This window comes from Pseudorasbora parva, chromosome 11 (genome assembly GCF_024679245.1).
Source record: "Pseudorasbora parva isolate DD20220531a chromosome 11, ASM2467924v1, whole genome shotgun sequence".
Taxonomy (NCBI): Eukaryota; Metazoa; Chordata; class Actinopteri; order Cypriniformes; family Gobionidae; genus Pseudorasbora; species Pseudorasbora parva.
This window is the reverse complement of record NC_090182.1, coordinates 40,173,898-40,192,983: the sequence shown is the minus strand read 5'-3', so window position 1 is coordinate 40,192,983 and position 19,086 is coordinate 40,173,898. Positions and strand designations below refer to the sequence as shown.

Here is a 19,086-nt window from a genome sequence, read left to right as displayed (position 1 = left end):
TTCATCAACTGGCTAGTGTTGAGTTTAGATTTAACCCATCTGCACTTATAAATAAAACACGTTCCAAGACATAACAAGAAATTAATTGAATTATTTCCAAACACCAACTTCACGGTAAGTACTCGGTAAGTACGGTAAGTCTCTCTCTCTCTCTCTCTCTCTCTCTCTCTCTCTCTCTCTCTCTCTCTCTCTCTCTCTCTCTCTCTCTCTCTCTCTCTCTCTCTCTCTCTCTCTCAAATTAATTCTCAAGCTTAAAAAAAAATCCATTGGTAGGATAAATCTCATTTAAATTTTGCAAAATTGCATTTGTTTGACGTGGATCAGGGTACAGACACCCTTGGAGGTTTTGAATGATGGCAGGTGGATTTTGACTTGGCTGTTTTATAAGACAATAACTATTATAATGCCTTTGCTTTAATCCTCTGGTGGTTACAACAACAAAAATCAACCAATGAGTTTTCGGAGATTATATGCGTCCGTTGATATTTCAACAAAAATATTCTTGCCATTAATAGGCTGCTATAATGACCCGATTTCCACCCCGCAGCCAATAAACTGTCAGTTATAAGCAACAATTCCAACATTTATTGGCTTCCCTAATATAATGAACGAACGGAAGGCGTCGATAATAAAATCTCACTTGTGTTTGGCGTCGCTCTCACCCAATCAATTTTCCTCTAATTTGCATTTCCGCTATCTCATTGGCTGTTGGCTTTGGGGGCGTGCCCTAGGAGTAGATAGTGGTGGTGTGTGTGTATCATGACAATCTGAAAATGGCGGATGAAAGCGGATTGATTTAACTTTATCGTACAAAAATAAGAATATCAAGTCAAAAACGACACCTTTGCACAGAATGAATTTGCAGTCCAACGGGAATTTTTAAACCTGTTCCCACAAAGCGACCCGTCACTATCGGCAGAAAGCGTAAGTTGAAGGCTTGGTATTGTTTAAAGGTCTTTTTTGTTTTGTTTCTAGCAGGCTAACGGGCTAGCGCGGGTTGTCAATGGAAATGCTAGTAGATTAGCCGGTTAGCCTCCACTATCAGGGGATTGACTCTGCTACTTTAAACTCACCTTATGCTTTTCAGCAACAGAGCCGACACAAGTAAGCCTTGTGATGAAAATACGCCCATTTTAAAAGACGAATTGTATTAGCATTAACGTTACTGGTTCTCGGTCAAAAGTAGTGCCAGCGTTCGCTCGGGCTAGCAGCTTCAGAGCAGAGGAGCTTCAACTGTAATAAATGTCAGATATCTGTCACTGTTTGTTTACTTTATCAGTAGCGGATGAAATATGTTCGATTGCTTGGCATTTAAGATATGCGGTTTCGATGTGGTTTATTGTTTCAGGAATGGGAAGTTATTGGGAAGACAACGGAGCGTTTAAACGGGCTCTGCTGTCTCTTCACATCGCACTGCTGATTATACAGAAGCTTAAGCGAGCTGCCTACCTAAACAGCACTCGTCTCTCTCCTTATGCCCATAATGCTTTTAGATAGGCAGCTCAACAACATTAATATCAATTTTTTTTCTTGACGACTAACTTACATAATCTGCGGAGAATAGTTTTTTTATGTAACTGTTTTTCAATAGGCGAGTTAAAATTAAGTCGTGTTTATTGTTGAGTGGTCTTTCCGTCATTCAGCTGCATCGACTCATTAATGTAGTTATACTGACTGCACCTGGAGTCATTCATTTTGAGCGTCTGCAAGAAACTCTCTTCTAATTTATCCCTTCTTTTTTTCAGAGCATGGAAGAAAGTTCACGTTATAGCAAACGCCTGGTAAGTTTCTCATTTATAAAAGCTATTGTGCAAAGCAAAGCGCTGTCAGGGGGAATATTTGTGAGCGGTTTTAATCGAGCTGTAATGCGTTATCCTGCCGACAGCTGGCGCTCTAGGCCTGACGTCACACCCGAGGGGTTTGTTCATATGGGTTTGTTGATATTACAGTGAACACGCCCTAGGGAAGGGACTGTCAAAACCTCAGTCTCATATGTACACTTCTATCACACAGCCTGTGCAGTAAAATAATAAATGTTAACTTTTTAAAAAAATATTTGCTTTAAATGGGGATGGACCCATGTTCATACCTGAAAGATAGAAAAACATATGTTCTCATCAGTATGTTGTAGTAAAAGATAATATTTTATCAACGTCTGGCTGCCCAGCTATGCACATGTGAATCAAGATGATTTTAGCAGAAATGGTCTTTGCATTTCCATATTAATCTGACTCTTTTCAGCGGACCGGCACACGGCGGCGTTACCAGGATGATGGAATTTCAGATGATGAGATTGAAGGGAAGAGGTCCTTTGACCTTGACGAGAAACTCCGAAGTGACAGATACAACTCGGATCTGGTCAAAATAATGGATGGGAAAGGTGTGTGTTAAATCTGTTTATTCCCAGCACTGAGTTTTGGTTCCTCTTATACTTGTTATATGCCATAGTGTGAGATTTTTCTTTGCCACTGCCACTTTGATTTTGGCTGATGCTGCATTTTCTGCAAAGCTGCTTTGAAACACTTTAAATTGTAAAAAATTGATATACAGCATATTTGGAGATCCTAGTTAAAGGGATAGTTCACCCAAAAATGCAAATGAATCCATGGTTTGCTCACTCTCAAGTCTTCCTAGATGTATATGACTTTCTTCTTTCTGATTTACTAGTTATTTTAAAACATGTCCTGGCTAATTTGAAGCCCAAAAAGTGTATCCATCCATTATAAAAGCAATCCACATGACTCTGTGGGGTTAATAAAGGCCTTCTGAAGCAAATCGATGGGTTTGTGTAAGAAAAATATCCATATTTAACACGTTAAAAATGCGTAACTGGGGTGATGATGATATTGGACGTAGAGTAAGCGTTTTGAACTGCAGGAGATCGCTACACTTTCTTGAATATGAAAGGCGGTCTCCTGGAAACTAGATATTTTACTTTATAACGTGTTAAATATGGATATTTGTCTTTCAAAAATGCATGTCTTCATTTCAGAAGGCCTTTATTAACCCCACAGAGCCATTTGGAGTGCTTTTATAATGGATGGATGCACTTTTTTGGGCTTCGAATTTTGGGCTGCCATTATAAAGCTTGGATTAGCCAGGACATGTTTTAATATAACTGATTTTATTAATCTGAAAGAAGAAAGTTGTCTACATCTAGGAAGACTTGAGTGAGTTAATCATGGGCTAATTTTCATGTTTGGATGAACTATCCCTTTAACTGTGTAAGGTGTTCTCTGCAGACTTCACCTTGGAGTACATCCAACGGGAGGGACTCCGGGACCCCATTATCTTCAAGAAAGCAGATGGTCTTGGCATAAAGTATGGCTCTTATCATCATGCCAGTTCGTACAGCTGTTTGCTCCTCTTTATCGTTTGAAACGGATTATATTATCTGTTTTTTTTTTTGTAGGATGCCAAACCCGGACTTCAGTGTAAGTGATGTGAAATTGTTTGTGGGTAAGAAAAAAAGGTTTTGTTCCTCTTACACTTTGAACATTTTTATTATAAGTGACAGCTGCTATTATTCACACTCCAACTTTTCCCTTTTCCTTCGATAGGCAGCCGCAGGATGGTTGACGTGATGGATGTGACCACTCAAAAAGGCATTGAGATGTCAATGGGACAGTGGAGGAGATACTACGAGACGCCGCCCTCTGAGCGGGAAAAGCTGTATAATGTCATCAGCCTTGAGTTCAGTCACACAAAACTAGAGAATCTAGTCAAGAGACCAGCTTCGGTATGTTCGCGCTCAAATAGTGCTCAACCAATTTATAATTTTTGCTGATTAATCTGAGCCAATAACAGCGTTTGGGAGTGGTGGATATCGAAAAAAAGAGACTGTGATATCAGCTAATAATGTTTTTATTTTTATTTTGGAGGGTTATTGAGGGCATAATTATGAATATGGGGTGGATAAGAACAGATGAAGCATGGATGCTATATTTTACTATATTTTATTGATGGTTGGTTCATCAGCAAAATACATTTTTTGTTGAGATCTACAGTTAACACTACCCAAACAAAAATGCCTGGTCTTTATGTGATGGCTTGTGTTTTCATTAGGTTGATATGATTGACTGGGTGGACAACATGTGGCCACGTCATCTTAAAGAAAGACAGAGAGACTCCACCAATGCCATTATAGACATGCAGTACCCTAAAGTACAGAAGTAAGTCGTTTCATTTTGTTCTCTAATGTAAGTTATTACCTGCATCTGTGCAGAATCTCTCTCTTCTAACAATGAAGCTGTGAGTTTAATTACTTCAAAACAATTGACGTTACACCCTCATTGCCGAAAAATATATAATTTAGTGATATAGTAGTGAAGTTCTTGTAAAAGTTGTGGGGCAGCGTTCAAGTATCTGTTCTCTTTAATGTTTCTGTCCGTGCACAATCTTCAATCTGTGTACGTGCGTGCACATTTCAATTTTATTATCAGTCAATCAGAATAGAATATTCAGACAGACCATGGTATAATTCCCATATAAACAGTTTTATTTTAACTCTAGGGCAACATGAACTTGATTTCTGAAGATTATTCACACCGTGTGTGTGTGTGTGTGTGTGTGTGTGTTTCAGGTATTGTTTGATGAGTGTCGAGGGATGCTTCACAGATTTCCACATAGACTTTGGTGGTACATCAGTCTGGTATCACATCCTCAGGGGAGGGAAGGTGAGTCCTGTCTTAAAAGCACAACATTATATTGGATGTGCTGACTTAGTATTCAGTGAGGAGTGAGCTAGTATTTAATTCTGAACTGAGTAACTTAAACAAAAGTAGTGTGTGTAACAGAATCCTTAATGCAGTACTAAATATTTAAAACAGTGTTGCATTACATTATGACCTCATGCACATGTGACCCCCCTTGATTAAATAAGTTGACTGTAAATATTTAGAGTCCAGTGGTCAATTGGTATATTAAAGATTAGGTCAAACACATTATATTGTGGGATATGGTATTGCAAGCATTTTCTTTGTTGTATACTGCATGCTTTGGCAATGTGGCATACATCGCTACTGCAGTAATAGTAATGATGGGATGGTAGCAGCTATTCCAAAAGTACACTATAGTTCAAAAGTTTGGGGCTAGTATCTTTTTCTTATGTTCTTAAAAGGTTAGTTCACTTCAAAATGAAAATTTCCTGATATTTTACTCACCCCCATCTCATCTAAGATGTTCATGTCTTTCTTTCTTCAGTCAAAAAAATTGCATTATTGCGTAATCATGTAGAAAACATCACTCTGTACGTAGGCAGAAGTATCACTGATTTTTCTCTCTAATCTTCAGTGTCACATGATCCTTCATAAATCATTCTCATTCTAATCTCATTCTAATTTGCTGCACATTGTTATAATCATCATTGTTTTTTGGAAACCATGATGTATTTTTTAGGGTTCTTTGGATAATATTTACACAAAAGAACAGCATTTAATGTATTTAATGCTGAATATATATATATTTTTTTAATCTTTACTGACCCCACACTTTTGAATGGTTGTGTGATTTTGCTTTCTTAATCATTAAATGTGAGAATCGTTCTCAGCTGTAATTGCTGTCGAGTACTGTATGATTGTTTTGTATCAGCCTCTCCTTGTCAAATCCTTTTGTTTCCTTTAATTGCAGGATTTATAAACCTATGTGTCAATCTATATCTGGTATTTCATAATTACCTGTCCCTACTGAACTTGTTGTGCTGAATGATCTCAGGTGTTCTGGCTAATCCCACCCACACCTCAGAACCTGGAGCTCTATGAGAACTGGGTGTTGTCAGGGAAGCAAGGTGACATCTTTCTCGGCGATAAAGCCACCGCATGCCAACGGATTGAACTGAAGCAAGGCTACACATTCATGATCCCCTCAGGTACACACGCATGGAATCTCATGATGCTTCATTTGCTTTAGCTAGAAAGCCTGCTGGGTGTTCTGGGGGCAAACCACTGTGTCTTTGTTTGTAGGGTGGATCCATGCAGTATACACTCCAATGGATACTCTAGTGTTTGGGGGTAATTTTCTGCACAGCTTTAACATTCCCATGCAGCTCAACATTTACAATATTGAGGATCGCACACGGGTGAGTGCATACACAATCACACACTTGATTATTTATTCCACTAGGGGTGTGAAAAGACAGTTACCTCACGAGATGAGAATTGGATTGAGTTCATGAGACGAGACACAAGATTAGATTGTTTTTACAGTTTTTAAGAAATCTCAATGATGAAATACATGACTAGAAAAATAGTCTGCAGGTGCATTTGAAGTGTTTTAACTCATCTCGTAATGAATGTCATTTCGGTTCTACTTTCTGAGTATGAATTATCATTAAAGACAGCAAGCAGTGTAAAAGGTTTTGCCACAAACTCAACTGACTGGCTTATCTCCTGTATGATTGTTTCTTCAGACCTTAAAACTGCACATCATTTGAGCTTCTACAACTTTTGACCTCAGGATCCTTTGATCAACTTTTGAATTGATCATAGAAATAAAAACGGTACAAATAAAAAGGAGTAACAGTTTTTTTCTTTATTTTAAGTGCAAACAATAAGTGCAACCAGAATCAAAGTACTATGTCTCAATGTTCAAAGTGCGAATAGAGACCATTTTCTTCTTCAAGCATTATACAGAGCTAAAAGATGGTTACAACTACACAACCCAGCCTAAGGTAGCATTTATATTGGGCGATATTTGCATGCATCAGGGAGCGGCTTTCAAAATGCGGGGTATTGAAATAGCTTTTGAATGCATCGTCAAGTTTACTGTCGCTTTCAATTTTGCTGTTTTACTGTCACTTTTCAAATGTCTGGGAGTGGAGGTGCTGAACGGCATTCTACAAGATAAGACATTTGTCAGACAATCAGTTGCGCAACGAACAAATCCTCCGCCATGTTCGTGTCAGTCTTTTCGTCACGTGATCAGTTAACTCTGATTCATGCTTGTGTTGGATGAGCTGGATGGAATTAATTTCTATAATAAGCAAAACGACAGTGGAGGTGTACTGTAAACGTAGCGGTGACGTATTCTAGCCTAACGTTATCCTCACATGCCATCATGACGATACTGCGCGAGACCACACTTCACATTTTAATCTGGCACGAGATCTCGTCACACCCCTATGTTCTACTGATACCCATTTGCAAACTGTTTACAACTGTCTCTATGGTTTATCTGTGCAGGTCCCTGCCAAGTTCCGCTACCCTTTCTACTTTGAGATGTGCTGGTATGTGTTGGAGCGTTACTTGTACTGTCTGACCAACACGTCTCACCTCACACCTGAGTTTCAGAAGCACTCGCTGGGCATTGGTCAGTACACATCCTTTTTATATACGACTGTTAATGTTTACAAAAACACCTCAATAATTGGTGTAATGGTACACAAAATCAGCAGATTGGTACATGCCTCAGTTCGGAAGATTGTTTGCAATATCAAAATATATTGATATCTGCATGCAGAACATCCTCATGGGCAGTGGTTGAAACAAAGCTGCATTAGACGAATATGTGTACGTTACACCCCGACATCAAAGCAACCGTAATTAAATGGGCACATCTGTTTTGTGCTTCACAGGGCTGACGAAGGAAGATGTGATCAAACAAGGAGAATGTGATGGTGATGCAGGAAGTGAAGAGAAGGAGGATGTGGAGGTGAAGGAGGAGCCTGAGGATGAGGAGGCACTCACTCCTCCCGCTCGTCCAGGGGTGAAAGTTCACCTGACACCCCTTGAGCTTGATGGGCTTTGGGAATTAATACAGAAGTTGGAGGATTTGCCAGCACACAAGAAATGTGTTCCAGCCGGCATCAGAAATGCTCCAGCACTGCTCAGTGACATACGGGTACAAACATAAACAAACACCATGGTAATTCTTTTTTGATAAAAAAGTGCAAGCACATTGATTATTTTTTTCTTCCTACGCCAACAGAAGCTGCTAGAGGAACATGCCAATGATAACCCCAAATTGTCTTACACTGGAAAACCAATTGTTAAATGGCCCAAAAGGGTAGGTTATACACCTGTTCTATGACCATTGTCCTTACATCACAGATCAGTAAGTTGAAGTAAAAATGTGTCCGCTTCTATCTGCAGCCCTCGTGGTATCAGCCACCACCGCCTCCTGTGTCTCTGCTCTACCGCCCACGTGCTCCTGGTTCAGCCCCCGTGTTGCCGCCAGTTCCTCGGCCCGTGAAGCCGTCTTCCTCCATCTCTGCTCTGAGACGCAGACGCGTACGCTGCAAACGCTGCGATGCCTGTCTGCGCACTGAGTGTGGCGACTGCAACTACTGTAGGGACATGAGGAAGTTTGGAGGACCTGGCAGACTCAAGAAGAGCTGTGTTCTCCGACAGTGCCTTGCAGTGAGTATCTGTGTTCACCAGAGCCAGAATGGGACAAAATTTCATTCATTCTCATTCAGGCCATCTCATACACCCACTACAAATTCTGAAACCACCGACAACTTTAGTTTTTGCATGGCCTCATCTTAAAAAAAAAAAGAAAAAAAGGTCTAAACCCTTAGACTGGGGCCGTGAAAAATAATTAAAGGTTCTCTCTAGAAGCGTACCTTCATTTTCCTGTGTGTGTGTGTTTTTTGCTTTTTTTTGTACCGGTCACTTCTTCACCAACTGGTCTACTGCTATGTACAAAACTGTCTCCACATTGTTGCAAAATACCCACCTCATTATAATTTGTTTGCACCTCCATATTTTTGTTCAATTTAAGTATTGCATTAGATGTTGGTGTTATTTATCTTAAATCTACACTGTGTAACTTTTTTTTTTGTTTATTCTTAGCTAAAAACACTTAGTTCTTTCAAAAATATATGTGCTACTTAGTATATATTTACTTCTTTCAAGTAATAAAGTATTCTCGTAAGTTCATAATCTGCCATTGAAAATACATACGGGTGAGGGGTTCGAATGCTGGTCGCCATGTTGCCCCTCCATCTTGAAAGTACATTAGCCAAAGAGGGACATACTCATAAATTCAAGCTCCGCCTTTCGCGTTTTAACACTCGATGGCACCGTGTCGAATGTGAAGAGGGGGATTGCCTTGTTAATCTTGGACTAAATCGGCCACCGTAGGAGTTAAAACGAAATCGGAATTGAGAGGAACAGAAACTATTATTCACTAGATGGTCATATACCTTTTCACCGCTAGATTGGGGAAAATATCACACAGTGTAGATTTAAAATGACTTACATTGCCATGATTTAACAATATTTCATACAAATATATTAAAACAAATTGCTTAAATGTCAAAATGAGTACAGTAACTACACCAATTTTTATAGACAACCTAATACTGATCATGTCATTGCATTAATATAATACTTATAATAATGCAATGACATGTTCAGTATTAGGTTTTGTGTTTCTGTATCTTAGCTTCATCCTTATTACCTATACAGGCACAAATTGCATTCTAATATGTTAAAATCAAAACCCACACATACACACATATATAATATAAAAAAACAATATATCTTTTTTTAAATCCTATGCAGCCTCCGCCTTGGAGCATAAGAGACTTTCAAATACTTACCAGCCCCAATGGTATAATGTGTATATAATTGTGCATATTGTCAATTAAAATTCACTTTTTCTGTTTCTAGCCGGCGCTACCTCTTACTGCAGTATGTGCCATATGTGAGGAAGGCTATCAAGAGTCTGAAGACTCCGAGTCCGTCCAGACGCTCATGGAATGCTCCGAATGTGCTCAGATCACTCATCCAGAATGTATAAAGGTAAGATGTGTGTATTCTGCATCTCACTCTTTATGGAATTGGCTGTACAGTTATGTTAATGCCACGTGTATATTGCAGGTACCCGGTGAGGGTGTTATCAATAAAGACCTTCCCAGTTGTTGGGAATGTCCAAAATGTGTCCAAGGCAAGAAAACCGAGGTATTCTTTCTGCTTTTGGCAACTGTCCTTTTTAAAACACAAGAAGTCATCTTGTTTTAACAGGCCTTGATGATAATTCGATCTAAAGACTAATTTCATAATGATTGTGTGTTTTATTGGTATTAGTCTTCCAGTAGTAGTAGTGAGGAGGAGACGGACAGCAGTGTGTCCAACGGCGGCCGCTTGTCTGGTCCTCCAGCTAAGCGAGCATACAGAGAGGGTATTGGGGTGGGCGGCTTGCGTATAGGGCGCAGAGGTCGCCCACCCCTCTCCCCCTCCTCCCTGCCTCTGACCCGCTCCAGGCGGCAGCCGCCCCCTTCCCAGAGACTCCTGCTGCAGCACCAGCAGAACAGGAAGAGAGCAGGAGCACTGGAGTTACAACTCAGGAAAAGAGTAAGTATATATGTGTTTTACTGATATAACATTGCTTTCCATTCATTACATGTTTGACAACCCTTATTGTTGTTGGAAGTTAAAGATACGCTACCATTCAAAAGTTTGGGTCAGTAAGATCTTTTTAATATTTTTCAAGACTGCATTTGTCATCAAAAAAAAACAGTGAGGCAGCAATATTCTGAGATATTGCAATTTATAATAACTGTTTTCTCATCTTATATACAGGTCCTTCTCAAAAATTAGCATATTGTGATAAAAGTTCATTATTTTCCTTAATGTAATGATAAAAATTAAACTTTCACATATTTTAGATTCATTGTACACCAACTGAAATATTTCAGGTCTTTTATTGTTTTAATACTGATGATTTTGGCATACAGCTCATGAAAATCTCAAAAAATTAGCATATTTCATCCGACCAATAAAAGAAAAGTGTTTTTAATACAAAAAATCAATACTTGGACGGCAATCCTTTTGCAATTGACTGCTTCAATGCGGCGTGGCATGGAGGCGATCAGCCTGTGGCACTGCTGAGGTGTTATGGAGGCCCAGGATCGATAGCGGACTTAAGCTCATCCAGAGTGTTGGGTCTTGCGTCTCTCAACTTTCTCTTCACAATATCCCACAGATTCTCTATGGGGTTCAGGTCAGGAGAGTTGGCAGGCCAATTGAGCACAGTAATACCATGGTCAGTAAACCATTTACCAGTGGTTTTGGCACTGTGAGCAGGTGCCAGGTCGTGCTGAAAAACGAAATATTCATCTCCAAAAAGCTTTTCAGCAGATGGAAGCATGAAGTGCTCCAAAATCTCCTGATAGCTAGCTGCATTGACCCTGCCCTTGATAAAACACAGTGGACCAACACCAGCAGCTGACATGGCACCCCAGACCATCACTGACTGTGGGGACTTGACACTGGACTTCAGGCATTTTGGCATTTCCTTCTCCCCAGTCTTCCTCCAGACTCTGGCACCTTGATTTCCAAATGACATGCAAAATTTGCTTTCGTCCGAAATAAGTACTTTGGACCACTGAGCAACAGTCCAGTACTGCTTCTCTGTAGCCCAAAAGTGTCTTGACCTGGGGAATGCGGCACCTGTAGCCCATTTCCTGCACACGCCTGTGCACGGTGGCTCTGGATGTTTCTACTCCAGACTCAGTCCACTGCTTCCGCAGGCCCCCCAAGGTCTGGAATCGGTCCTTCTCCACAATCTTCCTCAGGGTCCGGTCCGGTGTGCAATGAGTCTAAAATATATGAAAGTTTAATTTTTATCATTACACTGTGGAAAATAATGAACTTTATCACAATATGCTAATTTTTTTAGAAGGACCTGTATATATAAATGTAATTTATTCTTGTATCAAAGCTGAATTTTCAGCATCATTACTCCAGTCTTTAGTGTCACATGATCCTTCAGAAATCATTCTAATATGAGAATTCACTGCTCAAGAAACAATTCTTATCAATGTTGAGATGCTTAATATTTCTAAAGTATTACTCATAAAGGACTCTGGTTGGTCTGTGGGTGGTTTTTAGCCAAAGTAAGTTGCAGTGTGAGTCAGTCTAGTTAAATGTAATGCTGCATGTCTGATTTCTTGCTTTCTGATGCAGATCAAATTGGAAAGGAACAAAATCCTCCAGTCGGTGAGTGTTTTTAGTCTATAACATCTGCTTCCCTCATCGCAGCGCATCTGTAATCCTGCTTGTACCATTCTTACACGCTCTTTCTGTCATGCTCTCTCGGTCGTGCTTTCGTTCTCTCTACTTCTGTCTGTCTCTTAGCCCCGTTCGTCTGTCTCTCTTTCTCCAAAGCTCCTGCGTCAGCGGAGTCTGGAGAGAGGGGGTGTGGTCAGAGCAGGACCTGGCCGGAGCATTTCCCGTGGCCGAGGGACATCCTCCTGTCGCGGAAGAGGGGTACGACTACGTGGTGGTGGCAGAGGTGGAGGTCTGAGAGAAAGAATGGAGACGGAGACAGAAAGAGATGATTCTGTGGAAGAAGAGCAGGAGGAGAGGAAAGAGAATGGACAGTATAATGGTAAAGAGAACCGTCCTCAGAGACGAGGCAGTAAAGCAGGTGAAGACGAGAACGGCGACACTCATCGAAACGGAGAGAGCGAGGAGAGCAGTGAAGGAGGGGAGCCGACTCCGTCTGACACTTCTGTGATGCTGAATGATGATGTCAGAGGCCAGGGGTCGTGCGTCACGGTGACGTTACAGCCATCGAGAGGTCGGCGCGACCCTAGCACAATTGTTCCTAAATTGGAAGCCAACTTGTCTTCTAGAAACCTTCCGCAAAACCACAAAACCCTGCTCCGTCCACCATTACGAAACGGCGCCCCTCGCTCAGACAGCCCTCATTCGGCTGCGGACAGATTGCACCTAAACAAATCGCCTCTTTCGTCACAAGACAGCCCTCATTCGGCTGCGGACAGATTGCACCTAAACAAATCGCCTCTTTCGTCACCATCACACACTCTGACGAGGAGCGCGTCCAAACACTCGCAGGTGGTGCGGAGTCTGAGATCAAACTTCAAAGGCTCCTCTCACCGGCTAACTCGAGAGAGAATTGGGACAAAAACTCGATCGGAAAGGGCAAAGTCCTCTGACTCCTGTCCCAGTTCCACTTTACGGCCCTCGCCGGAGCAGAACGGAGGAGGGAATGAGCCAGGCTGGGAGAGAGAGGTGTGGGTGTCCGTGTTCCGCTACTTGACCCGTGCAGAGCTGTGCGTTTGCATGGCTGTTTGCAAGAGTTGGTACAAATGGTGAGTGCACACATCGGCCTGTTCCTGTGGCTGTGATACAAAATCTAGCGAGCTACCTTGTTGTTTATTGTGTACATGGGCAACTTCCTCTGAAACGCCATACCAACTGAAATGAAAATGATTTTGGTTTCCAAATTCCAAAAAACAGTTTGACGTTCTCTTAATTTCCCTTGAAGATTTTTGTTTGTTTGTTAATGGCTCCAGGTTTGCCCTGTTTGTTTGTAGGGCTGTTCAGTCTGGCCAAAAATTATGTATATATATATTACTTTTTATTAATATTATTATACTTTTATGGCTTTATTACTAAATTTATAAAATTACTATAGTAATATTTCTGTTTTTTGACAGAAAACCTCTCGAAGCAATTAAAGGGGTACTTCAGTGCTAGGAAGATGAATCTGTATTTAAACTGGGTCATTAATGTAGTAGAAATGTGAAAAATATTTTTGAATTTGGTGCTTTCTAGACTAAGAAAAGACAGAAAATGTATTTTTGTCTCATGGGGATGAAAGACAACGATTCCTAGAATGCTTCGCTGCCCTACAAGGCCACTCCCAAAACCACCACTACTGGATTACTGGATCACTTTCATCTTCACAAAATCAGTTCAGTTAGAGAACAGACACTACAATTAAAAACTGAACGTGTCTGTTCAATGTAATGTGATTTAGCTGCTGAGGGAGTGTCAAAAACGCAGCAAGGGTCAGATTACATTCATCGTGATTAGAGCTGAAGTAATCGCGACCGCGCTTGCGGCAGTCGTTCACAGCGCGGGTTAGGTCTAGTCAGCACGATCAGGCAGTTCAGTCAGGAGAGCACGATCATTCGACTATACTCCAGGGTTTCTACTGATAGAAAGCCATATGCTAATTGCTGAAGTAACCCTTTAAAGCTTCTCTTGTTGTAAACAGCTGATTTATAAGTGCTTCTCATTAGGATGATTGTAAAATATGTTGAAAACAGCGGATCATTAGCTGCTCACGTATAAGAACACCTCTCATAAACACAGCGCATATCCTTTAATTAAATCACAGCTGTTGTCATTTTGGTAACTGCAGTTTTTTTATCAACTTTGCAGCCCTTTAAATAGTGCTGTGTAAAATGTATTTCAATAGGGCGTGGATTTTTGTGGCAGTGCATTCTGGGATTAACCTTATCTTAAGGTACATGTTACATTAGAGTTCAGCCCAAACAAGATATCACAGAGTGGGTCCCCCATGATGCCTTTAAGTATTTCCTATGGAGGCAAAGCAAAGTTGTGTGTCTGTGTTTATTTTAATACTGTGGTGTTGTAATAGGGGCTGTGACAAGCGATTATGGACGCGGATCAGTCTGAGCCGATGCCGCTCTATAAGTCCGCAGGCCCTCACTGGCATCATCAAGAGGCAACCTGTCACACTGGACCTCTCTTGGGCCAACATCTCTAAGAAGCAGCTCAGCTGGCTCATTAACCGCCTGCCAGGTGCGTATTCTCACACTGCCATTGCGTCTGTTTTTATACACAGTACTGTCAGATGTGTCTCACAGCCCGCTCTCACACAGGCCTTAAAGATCTGGTGCTATCAGGGTGTAATTGGGCGTCAGTCTCGGCACTGAGCTCTCCAAGCTGTCCTCTACTGCGCTCTTTAGACCTGCGCTGGGCAGACGGCGTCAAGGACGCTCAAATCAGGGATCTGCTGAACCCACCAGGTAATATGTAATTTTTGACTCTTTTATTCATTATGTTTTCTTGTATTACTTGAAATTAGGCTAATAAAGGTAATACAGGTGTGTAATATTGACAAAACATATCTCCATATTATCTGGGATATTGTATAGATGACGATAATTAGCTGAGTGTGTTTTTGTGCGATTATGTTGGCTGGTTTAGGCCTGTCATGGACAGCTGACTTCTGAAGCTTTTCACATTCTGTGCAGTGGTCAGTTTACAATGTCATTTTCCACTATGATTCAATATTTGTCCCCTTAAACTGATTTCAAGGGAATTTAAGTTTTATTTACATTTTTTCTATTCTTAGTAGATTGTTATTTGTTAAATTTCATGAATAAATTCATTTAGAATAAGACACTGTTATCAAATGATATCTGTATCATCAACCCCTCTTTGCACTGCAGAAGCTGCCTCTTCAGATTTGGATGCATTTACACAGACAGTTTAATGCAACACAGAGGTGGCTTGCATCTTAAATGTAATATTTAATTATGAATTTGTTTTAAAAGAATGAACAATACTTTAAAGGAATACTCAACCACTTTTTCATATTAAACTATGATATTCCCTTAACTAAGACGAGTTGATACATACCTCTCTCGTCTGAGTGCGTGCACTTAATCTCTATGGTACCAAATTCACTATGGTACCAAACAGAGATCAAGTTAGAAACGACCAAACACCTCCACGTTTTCCCTATTTAAATAAAGTTACACGAATAGCTGAACAATCAAGTATTATGACATAAAATTAAACGTGGCGCTTTTCTAAGCGGGTTTAAAAGGATCACTATAATCTATGGCGGAACAGCACTTCTGAGAGTACTTCGACTCGGCGCAGTAAAAAGTCTGAGACTGTAACTGTATTTAAATAAGGAAAACGTGGAGGTGTTTGTTCGCTTCTAACTTGATCTCTGTTTAGTACCATAGTGAATGAACATTCAGACCGATTAAGTGCACGCACTCAGATGAGAGGGGTATGTATCAACTCATCTAATTTAAGGGAATAAAATAGTTTAATATGAAAAAGCGGTAGAGTATTCCTTTAAGTATGAAACTTAAACTGCCAGTGCGGCTTAATGAATGGATCATTTGTCATTCATTCATAAGATTTATTCAAAAGGCTAATTTGTTCAGTCATTGAATCATTCTTTAAACTGATTTGTTCAAATGCAGATTCATTCTTTTATGCTATCATCAGACCAAGCTCAATTTAAGACATTGGTCTGGGGAGTCTGCTCTGTATGTTAACTGCACAAGAGGTGTGATCAACAGGCCTGGTTCAAATGACACTGTATGCAATTGGATAGTCCTTCAACCAGTCAGATCAACGGTTCATCGCTTCTCTATCCGTCATTGTATTAAACCTGCCAATAGCGCGCCAGGTGGATAAGCCAGTTTTGCAAATTTGAAACCGAAGCAGGATAAAATCAAATCGCCAGCAGATTGGGCTGGGTTTACACAGTCTAGAGTCACTCTGTAACGAAACACTTCTGCGGTGCTCAAAGACTCAAAACAGATCTGCAGTGGATTCATTTGGAAATTTTTGTTGACCAAGCAAAAACTTAATTGGAAAATATTGACAACTGTGTGTAAAATTTAACTCTCAATGTTACTGTAAACAGTTTTGAACAGTTTTATAAATCAGAGACATTTGCAGTCTAGTGCTGTCAATTGATTTAAAAAACAAAGTAACTAATTAATTAATTGTAAAAAAAAAAAAATCCAGTTAATTTTATATTTAAATAATTTCACAGTTACTCTCCAAATTAATGTACAAACAACATAAAGACAGTATAGTTTAAATAATGGCATATTTTATGAATGAAGGCCCATATAACTGATAATGAAAGCTAATATGCAAAGCTTGCTGGGAACTAGAAACCCACTGCCTAATTTCCAAAAGTTATCAAGACAATTTTTTTCATGAAGTTACTACAATCTACAATCTTTTTTTTTATTTCTATTTTTTTTTTAAAGCCAGTTAACACAGAAATGTGAGTTTAAATTACAGACAGATATTAAGTTGATGTAATAATCAAAATAATTGTCAAAAAATAATGTTTGCAACTTTCCTCACCCACTTTTACAATGTGAAAGTGTTAATTAAATTGCTGTCTGTGGAAGGTCAGAGAGCCATCGGATTTCATCAATAATATCTTGCGGGTTGGCAGTGACATGAGGTTGAGTAATTAATGATAGAAATTTTAATTTTTGGCTGAACTAACCCTTTAAATTAGAATTAAGTTGCAACCATGCATTTATTTCAGTTGTGGTATCCGGTCCCTTGAATTACTTTTCAAAGTGTTATTGCTTAATTATATAATTTGATATAAATATAATACACATAATGGGTCAAAATGGCCCCTTTTATCTTGAATTGTCATCTTTTAAACTGCATTAAAATAGGCTACACCTTGCAGTGATGGCATGCTCTCTCAAATCATTATTTTTGCAACATGAGTGACATACTCAATGTCAGCTTTCATGTTTAAAACAAGAATTTCTATATTACCTTAGACAGCGATTTCAAGTAGAGGTGTGCAATACATATCTTGTGTGTCTGTAGGCAGTGATAACCGTTCCCAGATGAAGAACATGCAGTGCTTGTGGCTGTGTGGTTTGGAGGTGACGGAAGCCACGCTGAGGCTGATCATCAGACACATGCCTCTGCTCACACGCCTGGAGCTCTCGCATTGTCCCATCACAGATGGTGCTCTCAACCTTCTCAGCGCAGTGGGCTCCTCCACACGCAACACACTCACACACCTCAACTTAGCAGGTAAGCAACTGCACACCGACTTGCTTATAGCTTCCAACTAAGTGAAATTGAGTGAAAATAAATAAATTGTTTCGTCATTATCAGGTTGCAGCCGCCTGACAGACCGATGTCTGGTGTACCTGCGCCGTTTGTCCTGTCTCTCCGTACTGGACCTCCGCGGCTGCAAAGGGGTCTCGCGGCAGGCATGCGAAAGCTTTATTTCCGAGCTCTCTGTCAACGCCCTCTACTGCCTATCAGATGACAAGCTCATCCAGCGGATATCGTAAAAGCTGCCCTTCTCAGGGAGAGAGAGAGACTTTGTGAATATTTGTGTGACTGAGAAGGAACGCAGAGTCCATATATGTGTGTGTGTTATGGGTTCTGTAGGGGGGGTTCTCTGTTTGACAGAGGACCGGTTTTCATGTATAGCAGCTTTGGAGGGAAGAGCTCAAAGCATCCAGGGTGGGGCTTATGTATAAATGAATCTGGGCGATGAGTATCCTTTTGTAGTTAACTATTTCCCTTTGTTCTGTGTACACACAAACACACTGCAATTGGCAATCAGATCGGTTCTCAGGCCTGTTATGCCATGGGCTCTATTAAAGAGATCAACAGGTGCTATTCCTCTACAGTTTGTGTTCTATTTCAGAGCAATTTACTGTCTGCTTTAAAATATTTGCTTCCTTGATCCATTGTCACATAGACACAGATTCATTTATCCTTAGTAGTGTGGAGGTTAGCATTGAATTTCATTTTTTCACTCATGCTCTTACTTTAAATGTCATTTTACTGGAGGAATACCTTTTGTTCTTAATTCCTCTCCCTCCTTAATACCTGAGAGTATAGAGATATATAAATATATAAGCACCCCTGTGTAAATGTATTCCTCTCCTGTAGTAAGACAGAAAAAACAGCTGTAGCATTATAATTATTTTGAGAAACTTTTTCACTTTTTTTTCTTTTTCAAGAAAATAAAAAAATGAGAAAAATGTGAGCTTGAATTGATTTGACGTTTTGTTGAAAATTTTTAAATTTTTGTTCTTAGTTATCCAATTAAATAAATATTGTTATTGGTTTGTATTTTACTTGATAGCCATTGCAGAAATTAATGTATATATTCAGTATTTTAAGACCTAGCTTCACTGTTAGTTTGGTGTGTATTCATAAAGTTGCTCTCAGATTCATTTGATCCTGTCAGATCTCAGGTTTTGTAAATTCATCTCACCACCAGTCTGAGAGTCTGATAGGTTAACAGTTCAATACATTCTTTTTCTTCTTGGAAGGGTTTATGTATTCAGTACATCATAATCTGATGCAGTCTTATCTCATGGAGTTTATAAAAAAACAGAAGCATGACATTCTGATTCTGTCCAGTCCTATATATTTCAGAACACATTTGTGCACATTCTTGCCTGAAGTTATTTCATCACTCATAAATATGTTTTTTGATGCCCTCTGATTTTAGATAAGTTGTGTGCATGATACTGGCTCATCTCAGACAAGTTTTTATATTCAGTTTAAGGGGCTGTTTGTTCTTCGAGCAAATCATAAATTC

General features: G+C 39.9%; 1 protein-coding gene across 3 annotated transcripts; it reads left to right on the top strand.

Annotated features, from left to right (window-relative positions):
* Positions 1–739: 739 nt before the first annotated feature.
* kdm2ab (lysine (K)-specific demethylase 2Ab) lies at positions 740–18,532 on the top strand. Of its 3 annotated transcripts, none has more exons than XM_067457932.1 (23): positions 740–924; positions 1,746–1,781; positions 2,242–2,380; positions 3,243–3,321; positions 3,413–3,459; positions 3,561–3,739; positions 4,066–4,172; positions 4,583–4,676; positions 5,713–5,866; positions 5,961–6,076; positions 7,179–7,305; positions 7,571–7,836; positions 7,924–8,001; positions 8,088–8,354; positions 9,612–9,743; positions 9,822–9,902; positions 10,029–10,295; positions 11,910–11,942; positions 12,081–13,060; positions 14,359–14,522; positions 14,603–14,749; positions 17,340–17,552; positions 17,637–18,532. In XM_067457932.1, exons 2-23 carry the CDS (start codon positions 1,749–1,751, stop codon positions 17,816–17,818), a joined length of 3,885 nt encoding a protein of 1,294 aa, XP_067314033.1. In that variant the 5' UTR covers positions 740–924; positions 1,746–1,748; the 3' UTR covers positions 17,819–18,532. The 3 variants fall into 3 exon arrangements, with proteins under 3 accessions (XP_067314033.1, XP_067314035.1, XP_067314034.1); XM_067457934.1 differs by having other exon boundaries at positions 741–924; positions 12,111–13,060; XM_067457933.1 differs by lacking the exon at positions 740–924 and adding an exon at positions 1,086–1,104.
* Positions 18,533–19,086: the final 554 nt, after the last annotated feature.

What these genes read in the sequence shown, in the direction of transcription:
- kdm2ab (XM_067457932.1), top strand. Translation starts at nt 1,749, where the DNA reads ATGGAAGAAAGTTCACGTTATAGCAAACGCCTG. An exon ending in CACGTTATAGCAAACGCCTG is followed by an intron (nt 1,782 to 2,241) that starts GTAAGTTTCTCA and finishes GACTCTTTTCAG; the next exon opens with CGGACCGGCACACGGCGGCG. An exon ending in TTCTCCGACAGTGCCTTGCA is followed by an intron (nt 8,355 to 9,611) that starts GTGAGTATCTGT and finishes TTCTGTTTCTAG; the next exon opens with CCGGCGCTACCTCTTACTGC.